General features: G+C 39.5%; 2 protein-coding genes across 2 annotated transcripts; one reads left to right on the top strand and one right to left on the bottom strand.

Moving 5' to 3' along the window:
* The first annotated feature begins 6,758 nt into the window (after window positions 1-6,758).
* Window positions 6,759-11,982, top strand: LOC149079183 (zinc transporter ZIP1-like). Its single transcript, XM_089240090.1, has 2 exons — window positions 6,759-7,209; window positions 11,176-11,982. The coding sequence occupies exons 1-2, from the start codon at window positions 6,892-6,894 to the stop codon at window positions 11,821-11,823; spliced, it is 966 nt and encodes a 321-aa protein (XP_089096216.1). The 5' UTR covers window positions 6,759-6,891; the 3' UTR covers window positions 11,824-11,982.
* A 5,328-nt stretch (window positions 11,983-17,310) lies between these two features.
* Window positions 17,311-27,365, bottom strand: LOC149079182 (proton-coupled folate transporter-like). Its single transcript, XM_089240089.1, has 5 exons — window positions 26,203-27,365; window positions 24,316-24,555; window positions 24,120-24,203; window positions 21,745-21,901; window positions 17,311-17,794 (listed from the first exon to the last, which is right to left on the bottom strand). The coding sequence occupies exons 1-5, from the start codon at window positions 27,221-27,223 to the stop codon at window positions 17,728-17,730; spliced, it is 1,569 nt and encodes a 522-aa protein (XP_089096215.1). The 5' UTR covers window positions 27,224-27,365; the 3' UTR covers window positions 17,311-17,727.
* Between the last annotated feature and the right edge of the window lie 551 nt (window positions 27,366-27,916).

Below are 27,916 nucleotides of genomic sequence, written 5' to 3'. Positions count from 1 at the left end.
TTGTATTAACAAGTGGAGAGCGACATTCATGTCATATATATAGCCATCTGGTGGCTCGTCGTCCATGAGCTATTAGCTGATCGGTTCACCGTCCATTGCACGGTTCCGTTCGGCACATATACGCTCTAGCGAAGGAAAATCTCTATCTCCTCTGTAGCTTAGTGGTCAGAGCACTCGTCCGGCAATCGAGGAACCCGGGTTCGACTCGAGGCAGAGATGTTTTTTCCTTCCTTAAAAAATTAACATCTAAAATAATAAATATCTTCACAACATCCAGTCTTCTGTATATCTTGAACAAAACATTTCATTCATAGAATTTTTTTTGCAATCGTATTTTGAATATTATGCTAATTTTGCTTAAAATTTGACATAAAAATGACTTTTTCACAGAAAATGGCATAAGTAGTCCAAAATTCATTATTGTTTGCATCATTTTGGGACCCTTTCTATCAAAAAAAAAAGAAATGAAATACACTATTCAAAAAATGTTATACTATCAAAGTTCACTTCAGTACCATTTTATAGAAAGGTGACGAGATACGTAGTCGGATCAGAGCCGTCATAAGAACATCATGGGCCCTCGGGCCAAGTGATTTTACTGAGGCCCCACCTGATTAATTCTAGAAAATTTCCACCAGATCTCATTTTTGTGGGGCCCCTTTTCTTGAGGCCCCCAGGGCCGTGCCCGGGTGGGCCCATATGTTTAGACGTCACTGAGTCGGATACCTTAAAAGAAGAAAACGAAAATCACGAGCCAACATCTGTTCTAACTAGACTATTTATCATCCATCGTGAGAATATTCAGAAGAGTTCAATAAATATCCTCTCTATCCAAAAGCACTTCTAGTAGCGGTGGGATCGACAAAAAAAAAAAAAATTACTACGTTTCTAGAAACTTCTGTTTCCGAATCAGTTTATTTTTCTCGATATTTGCACACCTTTTATTCCATTTCATATTTGCTTATCACTTCTTTCTTTTTCCGTTAAGGGCAACTATTATCTCATTGCTATTTCTATTCACGAGCTTGTTGACTCGAAGCCACTTGAGATGCTCAAGAAAGCGCAAGATGTTATTTTCCCAAACAGCACACGCTACTCATACAATGCCTTATTAAGGGGCTTCTTGAAGTCATGAATTGAGTTCTTGATCGGTTGTTTGCTTTGCTGTTATTCTTCGAATGGTTATAGATAGGGTTTCTAAACTCAACCGTGATGAAGTCTGGGAACCACGTCCTGGAGTTCGCGTCACAGTAAAAAAAAAGTCTACAATGCAGAGCAGCAACACGATAATTGTCAAACAGAAAAGTCATTTCCATTTTGAAAGATGGATGACAGCAGAGGCGGATTTAACGGCGGGTGTGCCGGGGGTCTCGACTTTTTGCTAATTTAAGTGGCCCAATACTTTCTCTTGCATCCGGGATCTCAACCGACTAAAATTCGCTCCAGGATAGCAGGACTTCGAGCACGTAATGAACTCGGACATCATATATATATAAGTTGAGGACGTTGTACGATTTCACCTCATACATTATCCAGTTACAAATAGCTTTTGTAATTGGAAGTATCCTCTAGGAATAACGATTATAAATCGACCATTAGACAACTATTAGTGCGGTGTGTACAAATACGAAAGTTTCAACAGTTTGCTGATGCAAAGATGAATTCAGGAAAGAAAATTCAACAGCCTGTGTGGGGAATCAAACGCACGTCCTCTCACTTGAGCGCGCTAGACCACTACACTACAAACACAGAACATCTCGTTCCTTAGAACTCATACGAACCGTACATGGACAGCCAGACCTAACTCGGGCCAAAGCTCACAGCAGCTGACACTACCACCAGATGGTGACTTATCCGAATATGATATCATTCTCGGTTCCCTCACTTACAATTTGTTAATTACCAACTAGATCTGGTCTTTTTTTCAACCATTTAGTTGCAAAAAAAAATCAACCAATTTGCTAGTTATTTTTCTAGTCTTTTTCAAAAAAAATTCCGTGTCGGTCTTTTCCAGTAGTTTTTTATTAAATTAAAAAACTGAAATTTCCCCGGAAAATACGGGACGTATGATCATCATAATAATAGCTAAAATTAATTCTGGTTGTCTAAGTGCGATTTCTAGTTGTTGTTTTTTTTATGAAGAATCTAGTTGGAAAACTTTTTGGCAGTTGGCAACACTGCTCACTTACGATCCCGTTCAGCGCACACCAAAGCTGCATTAAAAAAGTAACTTTCAAGCGGCTTCGACGCACACGAGGTCTAAGGAGAGAGTCTTTATTGCTTTTAAACGTAGTCTAGTGCGCTCACCCGGCCAGTCAGAGGACGTGTTAGTGCCCGCAATTGAACTTTCTCTCCTGAATTTATCTCCGCATCAGCCAGCTGTTGAAACCTTCTTATGAATGGCGGGGAGTGACATCCTCTTCGGATAAATATTCAATGTAGAACAGCGGTTGCGTATATCTGTTGACTGTAATCCTTTCAATTTTTCAACATGTATCACGGATTTTATCTTATCTGATTACTCTACATTTAACGCTTCCTGCTGATAGGAATATTTACTACTCGATGAACCCTAAAGAGTTATTCAAAACATTTGATTAGTTGGATGAACAATGCGGGAGTCGGATTAACCAATAAACTGACTTAAGGATTCATGTCGAAACTTCAAAAAAGCATTTGATATTTCACAAAAATGTTGAGCTCCCCACCTTCCCTACCCGATTCCAGGTACAGCAGTTTTATGAACACTTACATAATTTTTCCAACCTGAAACAAACAGTTCCCCCCAGTGATATAATGGGAGACAAAGTCTCTTGTCATTGATGAAATAGCATGAAAATTCTAGCGAAAAAAGAACTTGATAAGATACCTACGTATTTAAAGCATTTTATCAAATAATCGTTCATATTATCACTTGCGCAAGGAACACCCTTCTGGTTCAAGTTTCATTCGCAACAACAAGTAGAAGTCATTAGAAGATTACGATTGCGAGGAGATAAAATATAAAAATTTAAACTTATGTGAATGGGTTCAAATCCAGCATCTATAAAACGCTGGACATTGTACAAAATCACATGCATGTTTAACGCTCAAAATGAGTAATTACGGTCATTTACTCTACTTGGTTTCCAAAAATTCTATTGCAGTATATTTTCTACGTTTAGACTTTAAATTCACTTTCGTGACGAAAAATTCATACATTGCATTTTTTTGCATTCTTTAGCAGTTCTGTTTAAAAGTCCGAAAAAAATTATTGCTGTGGCCTGTTTTATATTGGTCGGAATAGTGACACCATCTATTGTGAAAATTGGGATAAGTGACGTCACTGAGGGTGAATGCGCAGACGTCTTCCTTTCTCAGTTTTCGCATCTGGTAATCCTAACCATTACTAAACCGTACATGCACCTCGCACACATTCCTCCACGGAATTTCCAACGAATTGGTACATGAAGGAATGTGTGTGCACGTGTTGTAAACTTAACGCGAAGTTTTTTTCTGTGTAATGCTTGTTACGTGTAGTGCTGCCATATGCCGTTAATTTTTCTGACTATGAGTAAAGTGTAATGATTGAATATTTTAACGTTGTAGGTCTGTTGCTCTCTTTGGCGAGACTATTTAAAGGGGAGAACGGCTCGCATTCGCTCCTCAAAGTATATATACTGGCAGCAGTCCAACATCACAAAGTGTTTGAAATCCGAAAACACCAAGCAAAAATAACAAAAACAAAACCAGAGTAAAAGCACCTTATATCGGAAGTTATCAAAAAACTATTATGAATTTTTATGAACTCCCGTAATTTAAATAGTATTATTACAGCTAATATATGAAAAAATCTTCATATCGAAAATAAATATACGTTTAAAAAAAATATACATAATTTAATAAACGGGAAGGGGGTGTTCAAATAGCTTGCATCATAAAGCTTAAAACGGATATAAATTCTATGAACCCCCCACATAATGCAGCAAGGCCCTTAGGCTGCGATTTTTTGAGCGCCCCCAGGTCTTGTCACCAAAAAAGTGTTAGTAAAGTCGCCAATCAACGCTAAAATCCCAAAATCTCGGAAATTTTACCAATGTCGGTAACTAAAAGGCAACCAAAATTGATCAAAATATACTTTACGTCTGAGAGGCCAAAATAGTATGCAAGCATGTGAGCAGTGGCCTAGAATCCGGGGCTGCTGTGGGTGCTCAGGCAACCACAAAATTTTCTATCACACGCAGAGCACCCCCAGAATTAACTCAAAAATCAAAGTATCCGACGCAAAACTCGGCGTCCGATTGGAGTGGTAGTAAGAATGCTTGTCTACCGCCGTGAAGGTTGGTGTCACGGGTTCGAATCCGAGGGAGAATATGGTTAAGATATTTTCCCTAACGAGCTTGGGGCGACCACCGGTAGACATCGCTTTCATTTTCTACCCATCTCATTAATGGCAGTAAATTGAAATATAGCGATTGGTGGTTAGGGAAATATAGCTATGTGTGTGTAAAAGTCAAGCGCCCGCAGATTTAAAACACATTTCCGCCCCCCCCCCCCTGCTTTTCACTGACGAAAAGGGTCAATTGAAGAGCAAGGTGCCCGGTCAAAGAGTGATTGAAACAGCGACCTAGAGAGTGAGGGGGCGACAGGTCTATGCGTGACCAAAAAAGTAACATGTAGAGCATGGAAGTTACCTAGAGAGTCTGTGTATGGGGAATCTGAGAGTGACCTGGAAAGCGAAGAATGGCGTGTGTGTGAGTGACCAAAAGAGTGACCTCGAGACGATGAAATCAGGTAAGAAACCATTGGTTGTGGGTGCTCTAGCAACCACAAAATTTTTTTATCATGACGTAGAGCACCCCAGAATCAACTTAGAAATCAGTCCCCAACGAAAAATTCAAGGCGAGCGCTCACAAGTCAAATATTTTTCGGAAAAACTTGATAAATATAAAGATCGATTGATATTATATACAGTAACAATTTATACACTTCCGGCACAACTCACTAGGTAGTAAATTGCTTATGGCAATGGACCTGAGTTCCGGTCGGTTTGAAAAAAGCAATGTATCAGTTTTCGAGTGGTCTTAGTGGCAAACTTGCATCGCGAGCACTCGGGCTCGAACCTCTACGCCGCCACAGTGGTGGTCGGTTGAAGGTTTTCTGGGGTTCCCAACTTAAAGGCGTCAATGCAAGCCGATCTCCCCATAAAAAAGTCCCGCCACGGAGAACAACAGGCCTACAACGGCACAAATATGCAATGGTTACTCTTCATTCAAAATTCGAAATATAGATGGCAGCACTAAAACCAAACACCACACACAATACCAAAAACGCATTCAAAGACTGTTAGGTACACACATACACTCACACTTACCACACACCACACACAATACCAAAAACGCATTCAAAGACTGTTAGGTACACACATACACTCACACTTACCACACACCACACACAATACCAAAAACGCATTCAAAGACTGTTAGGTACACACATACACTCACACTTCCATCAGAACTCGATCGGTAGTAAATTGCCCATGGCGATAGACCGGAGTTATGCCCTGTTTGAAAGAAAGAAGAATTAAAGAAAGTTTGAAAGATATAGCATCAGAGATCATAGAGGCGACCTTCATTGATAAAACCTGACATTTTCATTACAAAAAGCCTTGACGTCCAAAAATACAGTCCATATCAGTATTCGCCAATACGTAAGTACTAATGTATATATCTAGATGCACGCATGGAAATTTCAATTTTACTCCTCCAAATTTTGTTAAGGGGTGAAAACATGAGTGGATATACGGGAGGGGGGCATAGGGAGCCAATTGACCCCGCCCCTCCCCCAGCGTCAAAATGGGAGTCGACTGATCTAATATATATATGTAGGCCTATGTATTATACTATATGAATTGACATCATCATCATCTTGTCCAACAATAGTGACAACCCCCCCCCCCCCCCCCGCTCAGACTTCCAAGTCTATTCCGCCTATGGGTGAAAATATTCTTTCAAATTTTAGGTTACTTTTATTAATAGAGTTATTTCTGACTAATGAACATAAACAAAAACAAAAAAAACATAGTTTTACAAAAATTCCTCTCAAAATTTCGAAGAGGAGGGAAATTACTCTTCAAAATTATATTTTCGCTGACACTGGTCCTTATCAATCATTCAAGAATCAAATTCGTTACCACAATAATGTTTGTAACAATCGCCGCAGTAGCAGCGCTAGTTTTTGTGGCCTTCAGCTGTATATGATGTAATATTCGATAGTCACCACCGATTTTATTCAAGGAAAAAGTTTGAAATTTTCCAGTAAAAAATCTAATTCATATCATAAAACAACTCAGTAAATATTATACAACGAAACTGAAACAAGAAACAAATAAAAAAAAGTAAACAAGAAAAAACATAACAAACAGTGTCACATGGTAAGGATGATCGACGGGGATCAAAGAGCTCTTCTATCTACAAATTCCTCAATAATTCCCGCCCTTTCGTCGTGAGTAAACAAGAAAGAAAATAAAAACGTCTGTATATATCTTCTGCTGGTGTTGCGTCATCCTTTAATTACGGATCACATGACAGAAATGTTATAAAAGGATGAGAGATCTCATTTTTTTTATCAGATTGAGAAGTAGTCTCATCTTTAAGACCTTCACCGACTTTTAATCCTCGTAATCACCATAAAACATCGTGACTTAACAACGCTGGACCAGTTTTCAGGCTGTGATAAAAGAGTCTTCTTGTGAGATAAGGATATTATCTTTTTTTTCTCCTATCCCTTTCATTCTTTCACGTATTCATGAGAGATAAGGGAGTGTGATGTTTACAGCGGTCGAGACATCACAGCTGTGAGCGTATAATTTTGGCTGTGATCTGAGAAAGAAGAAGTCGATTTTCTCGAAAAATGAAGGTGGAGATAGTGAAATGGATCGCGGCCCTGGCGTTGCTCGTCCTGACTCTGGTGTTCGCGTCTCTGCCGCTGTGTCTGTTGTCGAAGGCCCGCGGACAAGACACCAATGTGCGCCAGAAGTATTCGAGGATACTGAGTCTCTTGAGCTGCTGTGGCGGCGGCGTGTTCCTCGGCACGTGCTTGCTCCATCTCTTCCCGGACGTGCAGAAACAGATGACCAAGGTTTTCGACGCCTTGCAAGCTAAAGAGACTTTCCCCGTTTCTGAGTTTCTACTGGCGTTCGGGTTCCTACTTGTGCTAATAATTGAACAGGTAAAGCCATCTTTTACACCGACTTCATGAAATCTTTTCCATCTTATTAGTGTAATTTGAAATACCTCTTCTTTCTTTCTTTCCTTCAAACCGAGTGCAACTCAGGTCTATCACCATCTATGGGTGATTTATTACCCAGTGAGTTGTGCCGGAAGTGTAACTCGGTGTGTGTACACAGTAACAGTCTGAATGCGTATGTAGTGCTGTGTTTGATTTTTTATTGCCGCCATCTATGTTTCAGAAGTGAAGCGAGTGATGTGTTATGATTGAATTACATTTGTACTGTTTGTATGTGTAAGTATGTTGCTCTCTGCGGCGAGACTTTTTAAAGGACTGAAGTTGGGAACCACAGAAAACCAACTTCAGCCGGCCACCACTATGGCAACAGTGGAGTTCGAACCTGGGACCTCGCCACGCGAGTCCGTCACTATGATCACTTGACCACCACAGCGGCAATTTGAAATACCAGTTAATTCAAGCTGATTGAAACCAATTTGCTGTGGCGTATTTACGGGCGAGCTATTGCTCAGAACAGCAGGTTCAGAGGGGTAGCGAAAATCAGTAGAATGGGAGAAAGGCGGTAAAATTTGTATCAATCTCAATAAATTCGCAGCAAGGGTCAGTGAGTGACTGAAAGAGTGGCCTACAGAGAGTTAAGAATTCCATTTTTTCCCCTATTTTTTGTCAATAGTGTTTCTATTTTTCCTTTTTTTTTTCAAGTTTTCACTTCTAGGCAGTGCCGTCTTAACGCATGGGCACTGCCCAGGCATCTCAAGAGAAGAGGCCTCACAAGAATGAGAACCGGTTGAAATTTTCGAAAATTGTCCAGGTAGGGACTCACTTGGCCCGTGGGCCCATGATGCCCTTAAGATGGCCCTGCTTCTAGGACTGAGAATATAAACAAATCCGTTGAAAAAAAAGGATGGATGACACAGTAAAACCATACAGGTTCACCTTGACTTATTTACATTGGACTAAGTAATTTCCGCTGTGGTCTTGAAAGAGCGGCATTCTTTTAACAAATTTAGGCCTACATGTCTTCATAATTGCTGTGCGTTGTCAAAGAGAGTTGACAAATTGGACTATGGAAGACTCCACAAAATAATGTAGTATAATATTTTGAGGAAAGATAGAAAAGAATTATCTGTGGTTGCTGATTTTGGCCAGGTTTCACCGATTTAAATCATCTTGATTTAAATCACAAAATTCAAATTTTGTTTTTTCTTTACATAAATTCGATGATATTGAAGTAAATGCAGCTTGGTATGGTTCGCTTGCTACTGATATGTGATAAAGTTTGTGATTATAAGAAGTATAGAAGATCTCGTGTGGGAGCAAAAATATATAGACGTGAACTTAATCCCAAGATACACTGCAGAAAGAAAACTGCTCTATTTCTAGATTTTATGCATGGAAAACGTTGCGGAAAAATATAGGGAGCTTAAACTGCACTATTTTCAATGCATTGCAATGTGGCACTAGAGCAGCGGTTCTCAACCGGTGCTCCGCCGGGAGCCCTTGGGGCTCCGCTGCTGCTCGAGGAAAATAAAATAAAAAACAATAATTTGAAGAAAATAATTATAATTACTTTAGAATAAAAAAAAAATAAATCTATAATTTTGCTGAATAAGTAAAAAATAGGTCTACAGGGCTGCACCATAGAAATTATATGCCTGAAAAAGCCTCAGCGAGTCAAAAAAGGTTGAGAACCGCTGCACTAGAGTATTCCCATGATTAAAAAACAGGAATAATAATTTTTTGTATAAAGCCTTGCCCTAACTGCTGATTCAAAATAATAATAGATGTTGTACCAACATAGATATCATTGTGCTTTCGACTTTACTTTTCGTATTAAAATTTTGAGTTCACCCGTTTTTTACCAAAACCCATAGAATCTGTGAAAGAATAAAAATGTTCAAACTATGAAGCAACATCATGCAAGTTGGAAATACATCTATTCATTGTGCAAGGAAACAATCTTGACAATAGAACTTGTTTTTATTTAGTTGATGCTAAACGGTGCATCGGAGTAAATTGAGATACCTCCACCATGCGCGTGATATTGCATTGCCACTCTGCATTCACTTTAATAGGGCGGAGGCACTCATGGATAAAAGCACTTTTCTGTATTTAAAAAAAATGTTAATCCATGAAGTTAATTTGGGCTCAATGGCCTTTCATCATTTTTTCATGCCCTGGTTTTGGCCCAAAATTCTTTTTGTAGCGAAGTCCTTTTACAAGGGGACACCAGTATCGATTGGTGAGGGACAATGCAAGGCTATGGTGTCGCAGGGAATTTTTCTCTAATAGGGTTGTTAATAAATGGAATAGCTTACCCCCGGAGGTAGTAAATTGTAACACAATGGACACGTTTAAAAAGAAATACGATAAACATGTTGGGGTAAATCGAGAAGCTATCCTTACTTAGAATAAGACAACCATAAGTATTCTTTATGGGCGTTGTATAATATTTTATCACGTGTATATATTGTTTACAATTTTTGTTAATTGCATTTTTAATTGGGTTGCTGTTTTTTTTAAATATATGACATCCATATTTTTATGGGCATCTTTTTCTCAGCGACATCGTTGGGCGTTTTGCCTGTTGTGGCGTTGTATTTGTATGTTGCATAAACACAGATTTTTGGTGTTCGTATATTTTTTGCTTGTAGTTCGTTTGTGGTATATTCATTAATGTGTAATTCAATTTGAGTGATTAGGTGGAAAAAAAGCAGTTAAGTGATATGAAAATATGTGTTCTTAATGATTAATAAGATTTGTTGTGATTAACGAGAAAATAGTTTTAATTTTAAAAAATGTGATTTAAATAATTTATTTTTGAAACATATGACAACCATATTTTTATGGGCATCTTTTTATCAGCCACCTCGTTGGGCATTTTGCCTGTTGTGGCGTTGCATTTGTATTTGTATTTGTATTTGTATAAAAAAAAAATCTGATTTTTTTTTTTTTTTTAAATCATGATTTTTTCATACCCTGGTTTTGGCCCAGAATTCTTTTTGTAGTAATTTTTCTTTTTCTCGAGTCAATCTTACACGATACTGAAATAGTGCTATGAAAAAAAAATTAATTAAACATTTTTTTTTAAATACGTAATTTTATTTTTTATTATTATGCTATGATTATGTTGGCTAAGGAGGGTATCCTACGTTTTCATTTTTTTTTTCTTCTAATTTTTTGAGTGGAAGCCTTCCTTATGACTAGAGCTCGGATTATATGCACGTATGCATTTGCATATTTAGCATTAATGCATATAAATGCATAAAATCAAAGAATTTTTAATACAAACATATTGTTCATAATATTTCCATAACATTGGTTTCCCCCCCCCCCCCGCCCCGCAGGTGAAATTTAATGAATTAATACATATTTTTAAAGTAGTTTATGAATATTAACCGTTTTATTGTAAGGCTATTTCTAGAGAAAATTTGGCATGTAGAAGTTATTTTCATATGCATATATATATATATATATATATATATATATATATATATATATATATATATAATATTTCTTAGTACATATGTATTCATTTACAAAACACTATATGTCCCTCATGTACTTTAATGCATATTTTCTCATTTTTTGTGCATATTTCAGAATTTTTGACTTTTTCAAGATTTCTAGTGCATATTCTGGGATGTTTAATGAATATTCTGGTATTTTAAGTGCTTATTTTTGCATTTTTAAGTGCTTATTTTTGCATTTTTAAGTGCTTATTTTTGCATTTTAAGTGCTTATTTTTGCATTTTTAAGTGCATATTTGCATATTTTTAGAGCATATTTTGCCACTTTTTTAGTGCATATAATCCGGGCTCTACTTATTACACTGGCTACAAAGTTCTGTGTTCCCTCAAAATCCAGTTTTTTAAATCATGTTCGTTCAGTATTATTTAATGTAAAACCATGAATCAAAATTTTTTTAATACAGATGCTTCTTTATAGGTCGTACTAACATTCAAGCAAGAAAACGAGGAGCTGGAAGACGTGCCTTTCCTAAATCACCAGCATTCTCACAACCATAATGTTTCCAGCATCTCCACAACTGTCAGCACACCAACATATGGTACGATGCCTGTGGAAGGTCCTCGCAACATTGAGAAAGAAATGTCCTACCATAAAGATCAAAGTTCCCATTCTTCACTCAGATCTGTTGTCCTCGTCTTGGCTCTTTCGCTACATTCCATATTTGAGGGTCTGGCGATCGGTCTCCAATCTTCCACTGAGAACGTTATAAGTATATTAGTGGCCGTTCTCATACACAAAAGCATCATCGCTTTCACTCTCGGTCTGAACCTTACTCATAGCAGATTCACGAGAAGTGTGATGATTCGCTGCATCTCTATTTTCGCATTTATGTCGCCGTTGGGTACTGTTATCGGGTCGTTAGTGTCAGGGATAGGTTCTGGTCTTCCTGTCGCTATCGCTAGCGGGATTCTGCAAGGGATAGCTGCTGGAACATTTGTGTATGTGACATTTTTCGAGGTGCTTCCGCACGAACTAAATGCTAAGGAGGACAAGCTAGCGAAGATGTTTTTTCTTCTTGTAGGCTTCAGCGCCATGTCGTTGTTGGTCTTGTATTTGCCGAGCTGAATGTTACATAATTACTGTTTTTATACATCTTGATATTTTGTTTTATGCATTGTTGTAACAAGTATCGAGTTGTTGGCATCTCCTTACTGTAATGTTTGATTCAATGAAGGATTGGTTGAAATCCATCAGTGATTGTATGGTAAAATGTTTATGTAACGTATTGACAGCATTTTATCATATCCATAAGCAGTGACTCATTTCATCATGACCAAAGTTGCACAGTGGTGCCTCACAATTTGATGATCTAGTTCTTGTGCATATGTGAAATTTTCAAATTGACCAAGGCTTGAAAAATTGTTTTTTTTTATATTTCGGTACCAGCAAAATTTCTTTGTAGCCCTGCATACTTTTATTGCTAGAAAAATGGTCCTAAACATTTTTTTTTTCAGCTTTTCTGAGACAAATTGCCATTTTTCTATCTTAATAACTTCCTTAATATATTTTTAGAGAATTTTGTGCTTTGGTTTGATGTTAATTTAATAATCACACATAAAATATCTAAAAGTCAATACCAATATCCTAATAGGGTAGCAGTAAACTCTCCCATGTTTTGGCATTTTCTCACGTAGAGCCCCAAACATTTTCTAGATCTCCCAAAATTTTAAGGTAAACCCCAAAAAAATACCTAATTTTTCCTTAGTTTTCTTTTTTTTTTTGGGGGGGGGGGGTTAAAGCAATGGTCTCCAACATTTTCACACAACTGCAGACTAAGTAGTTGAATAGTTTCAGGATTAAGAGTGATAATTTGTGAACTGTAAAAAAAATGTAAGTATGAGAAAGTATTTGCAGTCTGGCAAAAAATGAATTGAAATAATTCGCAGTCTGGAAAAAAATGAATGGAAATAATTTGCAGTCTGGCAAAAAATAAATAGAAATAATTTATTTTTAATAATAATTAATTTTTTAAGCAAAATAAATATGAGATAATTTGAGTACTGGCAAAAAATAAATGAATGGTAATAAATATATATAAATAAAATAAATTATTTGCAGTCTCTTGCATAAATGGAAGTAATTTGCGGTCAGGCAAAAAATCAATAGGAAGAACACGCACACAATTTGCAGTCTGACAAAAATAAATAATTTGCAGTCTTGCAAAAAATGAATGGAAATAATTTGTGCAGTCAGGCATAAAATCAATGTAAATAACTTGCAGTCCATCAAAAAATAAATGGGAAGAATTTATTTTTAATAATTATTAATTAGAAATTAATTTTTTTAAACATAAAATAAATATGAGAGATAATTTGAGTACTGGCAAAAAATAAGTGAATGGTAATAAATAAATAAAATAAATTATTTGCAGTCTGGCAAAAAGAAATTAAATAGGAGAAATAATTTGGGGTCTGGCAAAAAAATAATAATTTGCAGTCTGGCAAAAAATATGAAAAATAATCTTTGGGGTCCACCAAAAAAATAATTGAATAGGAGAAATAATTTGAGGACTGAAAAACAAAATTAATAAATAGAAGAGATGATGTTAGGTCTCCAGCAAAAAAAAAAGGGATGGGAGAAATTTCAAATTATGCTGTGGCTATATGAACTGGGTGGACTGTTCATGGATCAATGGCTGGAGAACACTGCTTTAAAGGATGTCGCCCTGCTTATTAGGTATTGAGCCAAATCATGGTGGCGTGTTTTGTTTGGCAAGGGGAAAAAGATCTGATTCACCAATGAAGTCAATTTTCAATCGCCGTGATAACATCCTGTTTTTTTTTAATCCCATAATGATCCCTGGCATAATTTTGATTTGAATGTCATAATGACAGAAATCAAACCAAATTAGCCATGGCAATTGGGCTGCCAATGCCTACATAATAATCTGAAAATTTTCTTGGTGGATGGTAGTCCGTAAATGATAGGAAAAATGGTAGTTAGTTTTCTTCAATGTGGCAACTTTTTTTTTTTTTTTTTTAACCGTCATTATTAGAATTTTTTTTACCACGGCCAATAATGGTAAAATTCTGACAGTTTTATTTTTAGGTATGAAAAATACCTGTAAAATTTCTTTGGGCAGGTTTCTGTGTTAAGAAAATTAGAATTGTTGAAGAAATCACCCTAATACTCGTTCCATAAAGTCTGCAGCTATGTCTGTTGCCCTGAGATTTGTCGAACTTTGGGATGGACTTGAACATGAAATATTGTCCTACCATTCGAGAGTTTCACAATCTAATGTTAGTGTTGAATCATGTGGCACCACTTGATATACATTCACAGTATAGGATTATAGCCTATGTATGTATCCAACTACTGGTGTAAGTAAAAGTTCATGAAGTAATTCTCTCAGCGATATTTTTTATTATTTTTTTAAGGCATATGCATTTCTTGAAACGTTTTACACTTTTTTATATGTTTGATACAGTCTATGCGATTGCATGTTTTTGCGATTTCATATGGACTTGAACAATTAGTTCGTGAATGGAAGGACAAAGAATTAACACATTGTTTGCGACCAGAGTACTAGTTCATAAAAATGTATTGATTTGTAAAATTGAGTTACGATTGTTAATGTAGGTAAATAGTATCTAAAAGTTTGTAGACTGTGATTACCCATGAAAACACATGCATGTAGTCAGAGTTTGGGTGTTTGAAATACATTCAACCGTGTTTCGTAGTCTAAATACGTTCCAGTCACGGTTGGGTTTTTGACAACAAAAACTGTCGAAATTTGTCAAAAATCTAAATGAATGCTTTTGGATAATATTTTGAACACAATAGGTTGATAACATGATGAGAAATATACTTTTTTGTATATTGATTTTATTTTTAAACACTAATTTTATTGCGACAATTAAAACAAAATGTTATTTATAATTTGCAATTTTGAATTTTTTGACAGAGTCTAGAATAGATAATACATAATTTTATGATTCATTCTATCTAAACCACTAATTACCTGTGTTCAATTTACTAAACGGAATAGAGCTGTTAATTCAAAATATGAATCGGGACCACAGGATTAGGTTTTTGACCTGAGAAACTTAGTATTAAAACAGTCAAAAAGTTATTGTGAAGTTGTCATTCTTACTTTTACACTTATAACAAGTTCTAGGAGCTTTTTCTCCAGCATCATATGCAATCAGCACTGCTAAATTAAAGGACATTTTAGTTCTACAATTTATGATTATTTATCGCTACATATATTCTAATGCTATGTACAATAAGGGTATCGTTTTAAGTATCAGTGATTATCTCGATAATTTCATACAACAGAAATCAACATTGCATGTATGGCATAAAAGAACTTTTTTTAAACAGCTATGTGTTATGAAAAGAGTGCAAAAGATGTTTATATCAATACACATATATATATAAGCAGTTGAATAGAAGTTTTTTTCCTACTTTCTAGTTTTTGTCCTACTTTTTTACCAAATCCTATCAACAAAATTCATTAAATTGATTTTAATTGAGGATTTTTTATTGATCACCATTAAATTGCGAAATATTACAAATTTTGTAGATTACAATTTATGATTCTGCCAATGCAGAAATTGTATCTTTTCAAGGTCATTTGTGGGAGGGTGTGTATGTGGACCATTCGGTTTATTACTTTTTTGTTTGCTTAGTTTGAGGGTTGAACATGTAGAGTATTCATTAAAAACTTTTGTGTGTGTGTGTCTGGAGTTAGAGATCACTAAAGTGGCTCTGTATGGGGACTTATCAATAGGGGGAATGTTATTTCAAGTGCCCACAAACTATCGAAAGGTTTTTTTGCACACCAAGTAAGATGCCATTAAGAATATTTCATATTTTCATAAAGGGTGGTAGCATTTTCCAAACCACCCCCCCCCCCCCGTCATCAAAAGTCAGTAAATCGGAAACCGCCCCCCCCCCCCCATCGATGCTGACGTAATACTTGAATGACCCCTTACGCCTCCCGGACTCCCGAAATTTTAGGACAGTGGTTTTCAACCTTTTTTGACCCACGTAGCCCTTTCCGGTATATAAATTCTATGGCGGAGCCCGGTAGGCCTATTTTTATTTATTCATCAAAGTTACTGACTTATTTTACTATTCAAAAATAATAAAAAAAAATTTCAAAAATTTACTGGTTTCTTTTTATTTTCCTCCAGTGACGGTAGAGCCCCTGGGAGTTCACACGTAGCCCTTAGGGGCCCCGCGGAACACCGGTTGAGAACCGCTGCTTTGGGAGATTCTTCTATCTTCCCGAATTTCGCACGTGATTGTAAAAAATTCCTACATTTAGGGAAAATTATTCCCCAAGCATTTACCCTAAAAAAACTGCTGCTTCATAAGTGTTGTGTAAATTGTCGCCCTTTCATCAGATCATAAAATATGATCATTTTTCCCCCTCCAACGATTTGCTTTCTTGCAGTGCCATCTATAGACAAAAATTTGAATTATTTTCCGATTTCCAAAAAATCCCTTCGTGAGGATAACTTCTCACAGATCGCATGCGAATTCCCTCAATTTTTATGAATTTTTAAACTGTTTACAAGTTTATGGAATATCCTGTATATATTCATTCTCTTAATTTATACTACTCTAAGGCGGGTCGTAGGCGCTGGAACTTGGGGGCTGAGGCTATTTGAGCCCATCCATCTTCCCAATAAATTTTATGTTACTGCCAAATCCCGAAATAGGGCACTTGGACGAAGCGTGCATTCTCGGGCCCAGGGGCAGACGTTTTCGTGCTCTACCTCCCCCGTCACTTCTCCCGAAAGGTTTATGAAAGGGTATTATGTAAAATAAAAGTACATTTTTTGTGAGAATCCTCATTAGCTCAGAGCCCTAGCCCAGTTATGGGCCTGAGGCAGGCAGAGATCTCATCAGCTGCGAATGAAGCCGAGGCATACATCTTCAGCTGCCAATGGGGAGGGGGCAGGCATCATTAGCTCGTTGAATCTTCCCGTATTTTACGAGACATAAATTCCCCCCCCCCTCATTTTTTTTGGCTCTTGAGAGGAGTCGATTGCCCCCCCCCCCCATCAACCCCCCCCCCACTCCGAATCCACGCCTCAAAATTAGAAAACTCGTCTTCAGCCGGACACTACTGTACCGCCGATAGAACTCGTATCCGGGTATTCGTGTTCCACACAATAGCAGAGCTGGTTCGTATGCTCTCCATCGAGCTGGAAAACTTTAGGAAACCATATGGTATTGACCCCGGCATGGCCCCCACAAGGGGTGGGCTGACAAGGCTGGGGCCCGGGAGGATTTTAATCATTTTTTTGTTTTTTCACGCTATAAATTCATCATAAAGGAGGCCCCATGAAAGTCTGGTCGGGGGGCCCGTAAAAGATCCCAGCCTAGGGGCCCTGCTTCAGGATGTGGAGGCCATGGACCCCTGACCTCCGATGTGAAGATCTCATACGATGAAGATCTCATCACTCTCCCACCGGATGGCACTGTGGCTGCGGAATGTGTTGAAATTGGGAATTTTGAGAACTAGAGACCGAGACCTCGAAGCTGGAAAACAACATAAAACCAATTCTAACCGACCAGAATCAGATAAATTCACTTCACTAAGAAATTAAATAGTTTATTTCCATAAAATACACAAGACACATACACACACCACATATTGATGAAATCGTTCTCTCATAATTAAGAAATTGAAATATTTTTTATATTCGTGAACCGGTTACGACTAGTTTTGAGCATCCACGCTCCAGAATGAATACCCGTTTCTATTATCGGTCCAATCGAGGCGCCTGGATCCGGCACGGATCCTGTTGAAGAGAGTCTGGAAGCAGAAAATAATTCTTCTGTCCCGTAAAATACGGGACGTGAGCCAGCCACGTGGTCTGTAATATCACCAAGTTGTCACTCACTGGCGCGTCGCTCTGGACCACGACCACCTAGATAACCTATTATATCACGAAATTTTGCTATCAGGGGGTTATCTAGGTGGTCGTGTCTGGACCCGTGTCCCGGCGCCATTCAGTTCTGGACACTTCCCTTGATCAGTAGCTGATGGATGGGTTGCGTTTTTCGTACTTTCAACCACCTGCAAAAGATAAAGTTACATACGAATCCAATGGAAATACGGGGTACCCCCAATAAATACAGTTTAAAAATTGATAAAATAGTGAAGGAATTAGTGTAATTTGAATGCGGTTCGCAAAAAACCGCTTCGTGGGAATCAGGAAGAGGTATTTATTTTTTTTTTTTATGCGGAAAAACACAATGTAGTCCACGTTTTTGTCGGTAAAGGGCGCTGCACGAAAACAAATCACTGGAAATGTGCAGGGTATACGATTAATAGCTCATTCCTAGGCTTGCCATATTTGTTCGAGAAAAATACGGGAAATTGAGCCTTCGATAAACGGAACATTGCCAATTATCGCCAAAAAGGATGCCAAAAGTAAACAATGCCGCCAACTCGTGCTAAAATGACAGAAAAGTCGCCAATCGCGGGAAATAATGCGTCACTTGAAATTGCAGGGAATTAAATAAATTAATGTGTGAGATGAATATTCTTTTGTAGTTTTTTGTTTGTTTTCTGTTTTGTTTATAGTTTGAAGTCGTAATTATCGTAATATATAATTTGTGAGTTAAGGAAAGATAATTTTTATCGCTGATTTGCAGAATGAAAAGTCAAGTTAGCTTCGTTGAAAATACGTGAAAAACAGGGACATTTTTGCAAAAAAATCGGGAGAGCCAAAAAAAACCATAAAAAACTGGGACTATCCCGGAGAATACTGGACGTATGGTCATCCCACTCATTCCTGACTTTCCTTACTGAGCTTACATAAGGTTTTCATTGAGATGAAGACATTGCTGAATAAAGCACTAACTCTAATGATAACGGACACCCACGAGACTAAAGCGTTTGTCCTTTAACAGGGAGTGCCTGCTAATGGGGAGGTACGGCAGACTAGAGCCTCGTTTATACGACTGTCACATTTATACGACGTTTGGCTTCGGTCGTGATTGGTTCTTATACATTTTAATGTTAAAATGTTTATGTGTGTGTTACTGTGATACACCGGTGGTTATGCATCTAATCCCCAATCGTCTCGATAAATAAAGAAGTTTGATTAAATTTCACTACATTTACTCCTTTTACCGGCGATTATGCATAATTCCCAAATAAAGTATGAAAGTTTAATAAATAAATTACAGTTTGCCTGATTTTACTGTCCGCTATCAAGAGTATCCGCTAATGAGTAGTGAAATATGTTAACGCCCTATTCCACAGGACCGGGGGATCAGAAAAAGTGTCCGTTAGGGGAGGTTGTTTTACCTCAGCCACAAATCGCCGGCTGAACGTTTACGAATATTTCGGATAGAAGAGATATGAGATTTAAGAAAGGTTCGGATCCAATCACTCCCATCGGACTTTTGCGTGTAGCGTCCTCTATCAACAAAAATTTAAACTAATTGTTTTCTGTACTGAATAAAGGTTTTTTTTTTTTCTCGCAAAAAAAATCGCCTTCAATATACCAATTCCTTCGATTTTTATGGATTTTTTTAGCTATTCACACGAATTTACGCCCTGTTTTTAATAATTGCAATATTGCCGAGTCTTGTTAATGTGGTCACCAGCTTATATCTATACTCAGAAAAAGTTTTGCGTAGGCTAACCATACTTCTCCAGGCAAATCGCTAGTTGTCGCTAAAATTGTGCCAAAGGTGAGCGAAATCGCTAATTATTGCCAAAATCCACATAATATCGCCAATCATTTAAATTTGGATTCTACTACTTTTAACACGCGTGCACTTTGAAGAGACCAAGATGGCAGGGGAGGGAGAAGGCAGAACACAAGTTTGCCTGAGGGCTCGTAGTGTTGTAAAGAGACTGCCCTGGTGGTCACAATAATATGACTCGACTGTGTATTTAGCACTGGGAACACATCCAAACTGGGACCCCGATTAATTACAGCAACGAAATTAGCACAGTCGTGCATGAAATGACTCAGGATTTTATCAAATTTCAAGTGAATAATTTGAATATTGCCCACATTATTGGCCGCTATGGTGGTCGAGAGGTCATAGTGACGGACTCGCATCGCCACAGAGAGCAACAGACCTACAAAGAGCACAAATGTAATTCAAGCATAACACATCACTCACTTCCCTTCTGAAATATAGATGGCAGCACTGAAAAATCAAATACAACACTACATACGCACTCGGACTGTTAGGTACACACACAGTTACAACTCCGGCACAACTCACTATGTAGTAAATCGCCCATAAATGGTGATAGACCTGAGTTGTGCTCGGTTTAAATGAATGAAATGCCCACATTATTGCGCTGTGCTGTTCACAACAATGACGTAACATGCGTGAATATGCGCAGAACTTGCAAAACGTAGAGAGCTTCATGAAATACTAGACCAGTGTTTCCCAAAGTGGGAAATATCGACCCCCTATGGCAATGGTCCGGGGGCGATGGAAGCTACGAGTATATAACATAGGATTGCTTGAGTTGGGGGCGAAGAGAGAAAAACATTTCTGAAGAAGGGGGGATGAAACAAAAAGTTTGGAAAATTATGTACTATATATATATATATATATATAGACTGACTCATCCGCCATGTTTGAGGAAAAGTGTGACGACAGCATTGTCGCCGTAGCCAATCGCTGTTTGCTATCCTTCCTGCTCTTGATTAGATGTCACTTGGTCAGCAAACCCGTTTTTTGTTCAAAGATGGGTAGATAAATGGAGGTCGGTGAGTCCGTTCACTTTTATAGTCATCTTAGCAGTAGGCTACGTAGATCTAGGTTGACAATTACCACAATTACCTCCTAGATACAAGGAAGAACCTCCCAGAGGTTCTAGGAGGTAATGGGTTGACTCGTCCGTAACCTTTGAACGTAATTGTTACGCCAGTATCGTCGCTATAGCCAATCGCTGTTCCCTGTCCTGATTTTTTTTTTTCAATGATTTCATTTCCGAGACCGAGCGGCAAACCTGTTACATGCTCAACTAGGGGGCCGTTCAAGTATTACGTCATCATCGATGACGGGGTTTCCGATTTGATGACAAGGGGAAGGGGGTTGGATAACGCTTACGTCATCAACCACCCTTTATGAAAATATGAGTTAGGATTCAGGGGGGCATAGCTGATGACGAAATTTTGCTGACAGGGGGAGGGGTCAGCGTGCTGACTTTTGCTGACAAGGGGGAGGGAGGGGTCAAAAATGACTAAAAATTTGCTTACGTAATACTTGAACGGCCCCTAGTCAAACCAACGAGTCAACTCTCTTTTTTTTAGCTGTATGCACCACGAGAGAGATCTACAGAACCACTAAAAAAATCCATGTACGCAGCCATGATGACTTACTTAATAATGCTTTACTTGGCATTCATTGTACCATGGTTTCAGGTTATGCTAAGCAATACAATGAGGGCTGACATGTGGAGCGTGGAATACTTAACAAAAGGAAAGGTGGAGATGGCACTTCTTAGGTATTAACAGGCTTGTAGCCAGAAATATCGTTCGGGGCGGGGGTGGGGGGGGGGACCAAAGGGATAGAAAGATAGATATGGACATCTTTTTCCCTCTTTTTTTAGCGGAAAACTAGATATAACTTTTGGTGCTGCCATCTGTCTTCAAAATTACAGATTAGAAGCTAGAGATGGGCGCATAGAATTTTGTGTTGTGTGACTGCTGTCAAAAATGACAAAAAAAAAAAAAAAGGTCAGTTCGTATTTACGATGGCTGCTGCTTCATTTCAGTTAACTGAATTGACAGCGTGAATTCAGGTGACATTCACGTAGATTCCGCCATTTTAAACAGCCGAATATTTCTCCTTTTTCATCATTTTTGTTATCAGTCACAAAAGATAACCATTTACCACACACACACAACGATGTAGGTATGTTTCCATCACTACCTAACGCTTTTTTGTGAGAAATAACGCTGATAAAACAGGCATCGCGTGATTTGAATATCACATTTCGTCACGCGATTGATGTTTTTGATAATATATTTCCGTTTTACTTACAGAAACGTTCCTACGGCAGGCACAAGAAGCGCAGCAGCGACGTAAAACGGCGCCCCCGGTACCACGGAAATGGTGGCGTTGTACACTTTGGTGACTAGAAGAACACCGCCGACAGGAACTAGTGACTCGCACGCGGCGATGAAAGCGAAAACTTTACCTGGAAGAGAATCAAGGCACTCGAATTAGTGATCGTAACTTCATGCATCATTAAACTCATGTTAAAACGATGATTCTGGATTCAACAGACCTCAGTCCGAAAGAAATTTCGAATGCAAATGTTAACCATCTTTAGGCCTTACTGGGGAGCCTTAATACATGTGATCTTCTCCGCCAGGTCCAGAGCTGACTCGGCTGTCATTCATCGCAGATTACCACGTGATTCTGCTTTCACCAGCGGAAAATGTCTATCATAAATAACGTAGTCTATCGGCTGACAATGATGATGATGATATATGCATTCCACTTTACATCTTTTACAGCTTTCAAGGTGTTCCCAGGGCGTGGACGCATTTAGCGTTTGTTTATAAGTCAAAAATTTGGATATAAAGAATATGGTATAAATATCTGAGCGTTGTCACGCACTAATAAGCGTTTCTTAGAGCCTCAGAGCGTCCATTGTGCTACAGTAGATCAACCGTTGTGATCATCGATACAGTTCTTGACGATATTCGGCTGTCATCTACTGATGATGTTATCTCGGGTGACTCAGCTATCGTTCATTTAAGATGTCTACTATAGATGACTCACAGTTATCATTCATATAGTCGACGGACTATCAGAAGTTCCTTGGAATATGGACAACTTCACCAAACACCAACTCTGGCCATATCAGAGGCAATATTGGCGAACTCTGGCCAATATTGCAATTTGCTGCAACCCGTTAATGAGTTCGGTTGGAAATGAAGCTGCCATCTATCGGTGGTCACTTCAAGCTCGTAAGGGAATATATCTTATCTATATTTTTCCCCGGGTTTGAACAGCACCTCCCAGAGATAGAAGGCCTCTGAAGTGTTTGCCACAAACGTCATTCAGACTAACTAGCAAGTTTGCCACATTTTGAAACACACCATCCTACTTCGTTTCTTCTTATTTTGGCGTAGAATCTTCCTGACACAAATACCGCATAGTGATTGGATGTGGGGCATAGAACTCGCCAATTCTGAGCCCGAGATCATTTCTTTTCCTCACAACGATAATACTGGAACGAGCAGGAAATTTTTCCCCTGAATATTCTCAGGGGAAATGGACTACTTACTGACGTCACAAGCAGAGTGCAGAGGCCTTCTATCTCTAGGAGGTGCTGGTTTGAACCTGGAACCGGGACAGCAAACTTCACGATGGTAGGCGAGCAACTTACCACCACGCCACTAGAGAGCAAAAAAATGGGATATGGAACTGGGCCATCGTTCGGTTCGCCAGCTATCATTCATTGAAAATGTCTATTCCAGATGACTCGGCTATCGGCTGTAATTCATACCGAAGGTACCTATTTCAGAGGGCTCGGCAATCGACTGCAATCTACCGAAGATGAGTACTGCAGATCATATGTGGACACGGGCACTCCGAACGGAGGAGAGGAGAATCACCGAATCGTGCGCATAGTGAACGAGATGGGTTGATTGTTCACCTCCGCCGAACTTGTTTAGAGAGAACGGAAGGGGCGATTTCCCACATCGCCCACCCTCTGTATTAACCTATGCCGCAAATGACTCAGCTATCAGTTTTCATCCACTGAAGATACCAACCTCACGTGATTCCGTCATGATCTAGGTATTTGAGAGGGATGGGGGTAACACACATACATGCACGCACACTCGCACACACACACTAGGAATCAAAATTCGCTCTAGGTCATAAGTGTTTGGTCCGGTATCATTATTTTGCGATTACACTGGTTTGATCAAAAGCCGTGTTCCAGAGGAAATTTTGAATCTGAACGCTCCGTGCACTTCTGTAAGAAACTGCAGTGGAGACGCAGGCGCGAATGGGGCTATTCCTGAATAAAATCCTATTAAAATACGATACATCTACAACCAGGACCGTTTTAAGAGCGTCATGGCCCCTCCCCCCCGGTCAAGTGATTTTTCTGAAGCCGGCCCTTACTGGCAAATTCTCGAAAAATTTAACTACTCATTTTTCCTGAGACCTCTCTTTTCTTGAAGTCCCCCCACCAGGGCCATGCCATTAAGACGGCACTATCTACCATAGATGACTTTACTATCGACTTTCATCCACAGAAGTTGCCCAACATGCATAACTTGGTTATCAGCTGTAGTCATCCGTCCATTTGCTCTGGACCACGACCCTTCAGCCCAGAATCATCGCTTTACCGTGACGACAGACTGGAATACAAACGAAGAGTTACTTCTACTTACCTAATTCGTCTTTATGCAGCATCTTAGACAGATATGATCTCACAGCTAATGGCGCTAATCCGCTGAACACACCACTGGAACTTCCTAGACCGGAACAAATCACACACATTAGGGCACCCTTCGGCGTATCATGAAAAGGTTAAAGTCCATCGATGTAACATAAAAAAAATATGAGTTTTTTCTGGTGCTCGCTTACCAACGAAGTAAAGCCATGGTTTTGCCGCTGATCCCAAAAGGATGTCCTTGGACGTCATCGAAATCACTCCGGTCAGTCCGAGCGTCGTATCTTTCACCTTGAAGAACTTGATCAACACTGGGATGACCAGGACTGATACGAAGATTCCCATGATGCTGAAAACCATCGAGACGCTGGAATATTTTGCGTTGTCCCATCCGTATCGGTGGTAAGTGTACATGAATTCCACCTCGGCGAGCGCTGTGGAAAGAAATAAGAATAGAGATTGCAAGCTATGACCATGGCCATCATAACACAATTGGAAAAGACAACTCGGTGCATTGCATTAAGATAGGCTCCCCGCCACTTTTTTTTCTCGAGGTCGTTCTCACGCGACTTGCTGAGTTCACGAGAAGCAATGTGGACGATAGAAACAACGAAGGAATCATTGGTTTGAAGGACACTCCGCCTTTTTTGGTGCATCAAAGAGTTCCTGTAGAGCCACGCAAATCACGTGGACAGCGCTAGATATTCACTGCTTGTAGATGTTGGACTTTACGGATGGTCTCAAACCACAGCCTGATTGGCAAAATAAGGTTCCGGTGTAGACGTGGATCAAACGAGCAGAAGCTAAAGCTCGGAGAATTCCCTGGCGAGTGGACGGGCGTGTGCTACAATTAGGCCAGGATGCCAAATTGCTAAAACTTGACACAGCACAGCACGCTCTTTTGCAGCCAACGAAAATAAGGACAGCGCGAAGGACTGAATTTTCACTGATTTTTAATTTCTATCAATCTCGAATTTTTATTAATTTTAAATTTGTATCAATTAAAAAGGGTTGAGAGTGCTAGACTCACCCCCTACAAGTGAGAAGACGTGGGTTTGATTCCCCGTAAAAGCAGTTGAATATTCTTTCCTAAATTCATCTTTGCATCAGCCAGCTATTGAAACTTTCGTATCACTGCCTTGAACGAACCGTGATAGACTCATTGTCTGGGATGGTCGTTGCAGTCATTGTCTCATGGTCGAAACCTGGAGACCGCGTAGGAACAAATCTCTAGGCCTCCCCTACCCCCTCTCGGAGTCTCCTCATCGTGTATGATCTGAATCATAGACAAGAGCAGAGAGGAGCGAATCAAGAGAGCAACACCTCTTCCGAACGGCTAAACGCTGGAACTTGATTCTGGGGTTCTGCCCTTCTCACCCTACCAGTCTATAATGGCAGGATTTGCGGCGTCTGGTTTACTATTTTTCAGCGTATATCATCACGGAGGAGTCAGGTCTGCATCCTACGGATTATACTGATCTCTAAAACTCTCTAGAATAGTAGATATATAATAGGCACATGAGGCTTTTTTGGCCGGTATGAACAGCGCCCTAAAATTCGACATGATCAGTCCACACAAGTCCTGCTTAGTCGTTTACTTAAAGGCACGTATACATTGGCGCGCCGATCTTGCAATGTACCCAGGCGGGTCCAGTTGAAACAGCTCAAGAATCGTTCACAACACTTCACAAATTACTAAACAACGGATTGCGAATTCTTTCATTACATGATCCGCGCTAATATATACGCTCCTTAAGAAGGCAGTATTAAGTTGCTCGTCAGGTTTTGGCGGAAGTATTCAAAAATTCAAATGGTCAACTAATCCAGGATTTATGCCTCCAGCATGACTCGGGCAGGTTGAAACCAACCTCTCTTATGACCTACGACCCAAGAAAGTTGAGATTTGTCTTCCCACCTATATAACCCGTGAGCTCAGCAAGTTACACGAGTCCCAGCAGGAGCATGACTAGACGTGGACCAATCTGTAATAAATACCATGATTTATGACGCTAATGAGATAAACGTGCATGAAAAAAATACATATGGTTGTAAACTTCCGTAAAAAACTTGAAATCGCTTACCTATGTAGGAGATGACCACGCCACACATAGTCAGGACAAGCATCCAAATTCGGCACCTTCCACTGTCCGGCCTCTTCTTCAGCGTGGCTGCGAATCCTTCCAGCACGTGCTCCACCCTGAATAAGTCGCACAGCTTCTTCTTCCAGCCAACGCTGATGTCCTTGCCACGGGTCTCGGTCATCACGAACAGCACCCACAGGATCGTGAAACAATGGCCGATCGTGGCCGTGGTGAATATCGTCACGTACGAATAATTCTTGGACATGATACCACCGGCCAAGGTTCCGAGCGACATTCCAAGCGCCATCCCGAGTTCGACGAGGGCGAACTTGATGGTACGGAATTTCTCCGATGCGGACTCGGTCGCCAGACTGTATGTTATAGACATGACGTTTATGAAGCCACCGCTGAGACCAGAAGGGACGTTGGCCAACAGGAAATATTCGAGAGGTGCATCGTAGTATAGTGCGTTGAGTACGAGCCCGATGTCTGACAGGATCACTCCGATGACTCCGAGCACGAGTGGTGGTTTCCTGCCGTACTTGTCACTCCACGATCCCATGAATATAACGACCAGCGTCGCCGGTATGAACCGTATCAGGTTAGTGTACAGACCGTAGTTATTGGCGATTCTTTCGACTAGGACTTTCTCGTCTTCATGAGCGCTGAGGTTTGAGCAAATGGCTTCGGAGAAATTGAGCTCGTGTCTGCAACCTTTCTCCATCTGCAAAGTTTTGGTACACACGACAGTTAACATGTAGGAAAACATGTAGAGGAACATGAATGGCTCGATAGTTGCGTTCGTGATGCACGCAATGAGTCGGCTACTTTTGCTTTCGGAGTCTTTGCCGTTCGGGGGAGAGCTCGGTTCGTTCTTGAAAGTTTGGTAACCGCAGTTCGGCAAACTCTCATCGTGGTAGAGTGGCGGGTCATCGTCATCCTCCAAGTCATCTATGGCGATGGCTCTTTTTGCTGGAATTTCGGAGACCGTCATAGGAGGCTGATCCTTGCCGTTCATCATGGAACAGAACTCAATTTATTCCACGTGAATATTTAAATAGTTGTTTTTTCCCGCTTATGCGGTTGAAGTAAACAAACAGATTCTTCGAAGACTATATCACAGAAGGTACTTGAACATGGTTTGGCACATATATGTACAAGAAATGCGATGCTCTAGTGGTCGATGTGTATGAAACTCATTACGTAACAACAACTTCCTTTGTTTCTTGACCAAGAATCATGCTGCAGCTTTTCGGATCTAGAAAATAGTAGAAAATTAAAAAAAAGCATATGTGTATGATTATGCAGAAACGTAAAACGTGGATACAGAGTTCGCAATAGTTATTATGCATCAGAAGAATTCCGTTAAACCTGAGCCTTCTCCCACTTTCGCAGTGCAATAGAATTGCATAGTAAAAATTCAAGTGTGCTTTCAAAATCTGCACGCGTTCTTTCTTCTTGTGTTTGCCAAATCTGCATGGCTTAGTTTGTTTAAAATCTGCACCCACTTTTTTCGTGCTTGCAAAATTTTCACGCGTTTTCCTAATGCTTTGGAAAGTCTTCATACATTCTCCCTGTGCTCGCAAAATCTGCATACATTCTTTCTTCTTGTGCTTGCAAAATCTACACGTTCTTTCTTCTTGTGCTCGCAAAATCTGCACGCACTCTTCTTGTCCGTACAAAATCTGTACGCGTTCTCCTAATGCTTGCAAAA

Source organism: Pholcus phalangioides, unplaced genomic scaffold (assembly GCF_987345545.1).
Source record: "Pholcus phalangioides strain wild (caught in Gottingen) unplaced genomic scaffold, Ppha-v1.0 ptg000012l_1, whole genome shotgun sequence".
Lineage (NCBI taxonomy): Eukaryota > Metazoa > Arthropoda > Arachnida > Araneae > Pholcidae > Pholcus > Pholcus phalangioides.
This window is presented reverse-complemented; position numbering and strand designations above follow the sequence as displayed.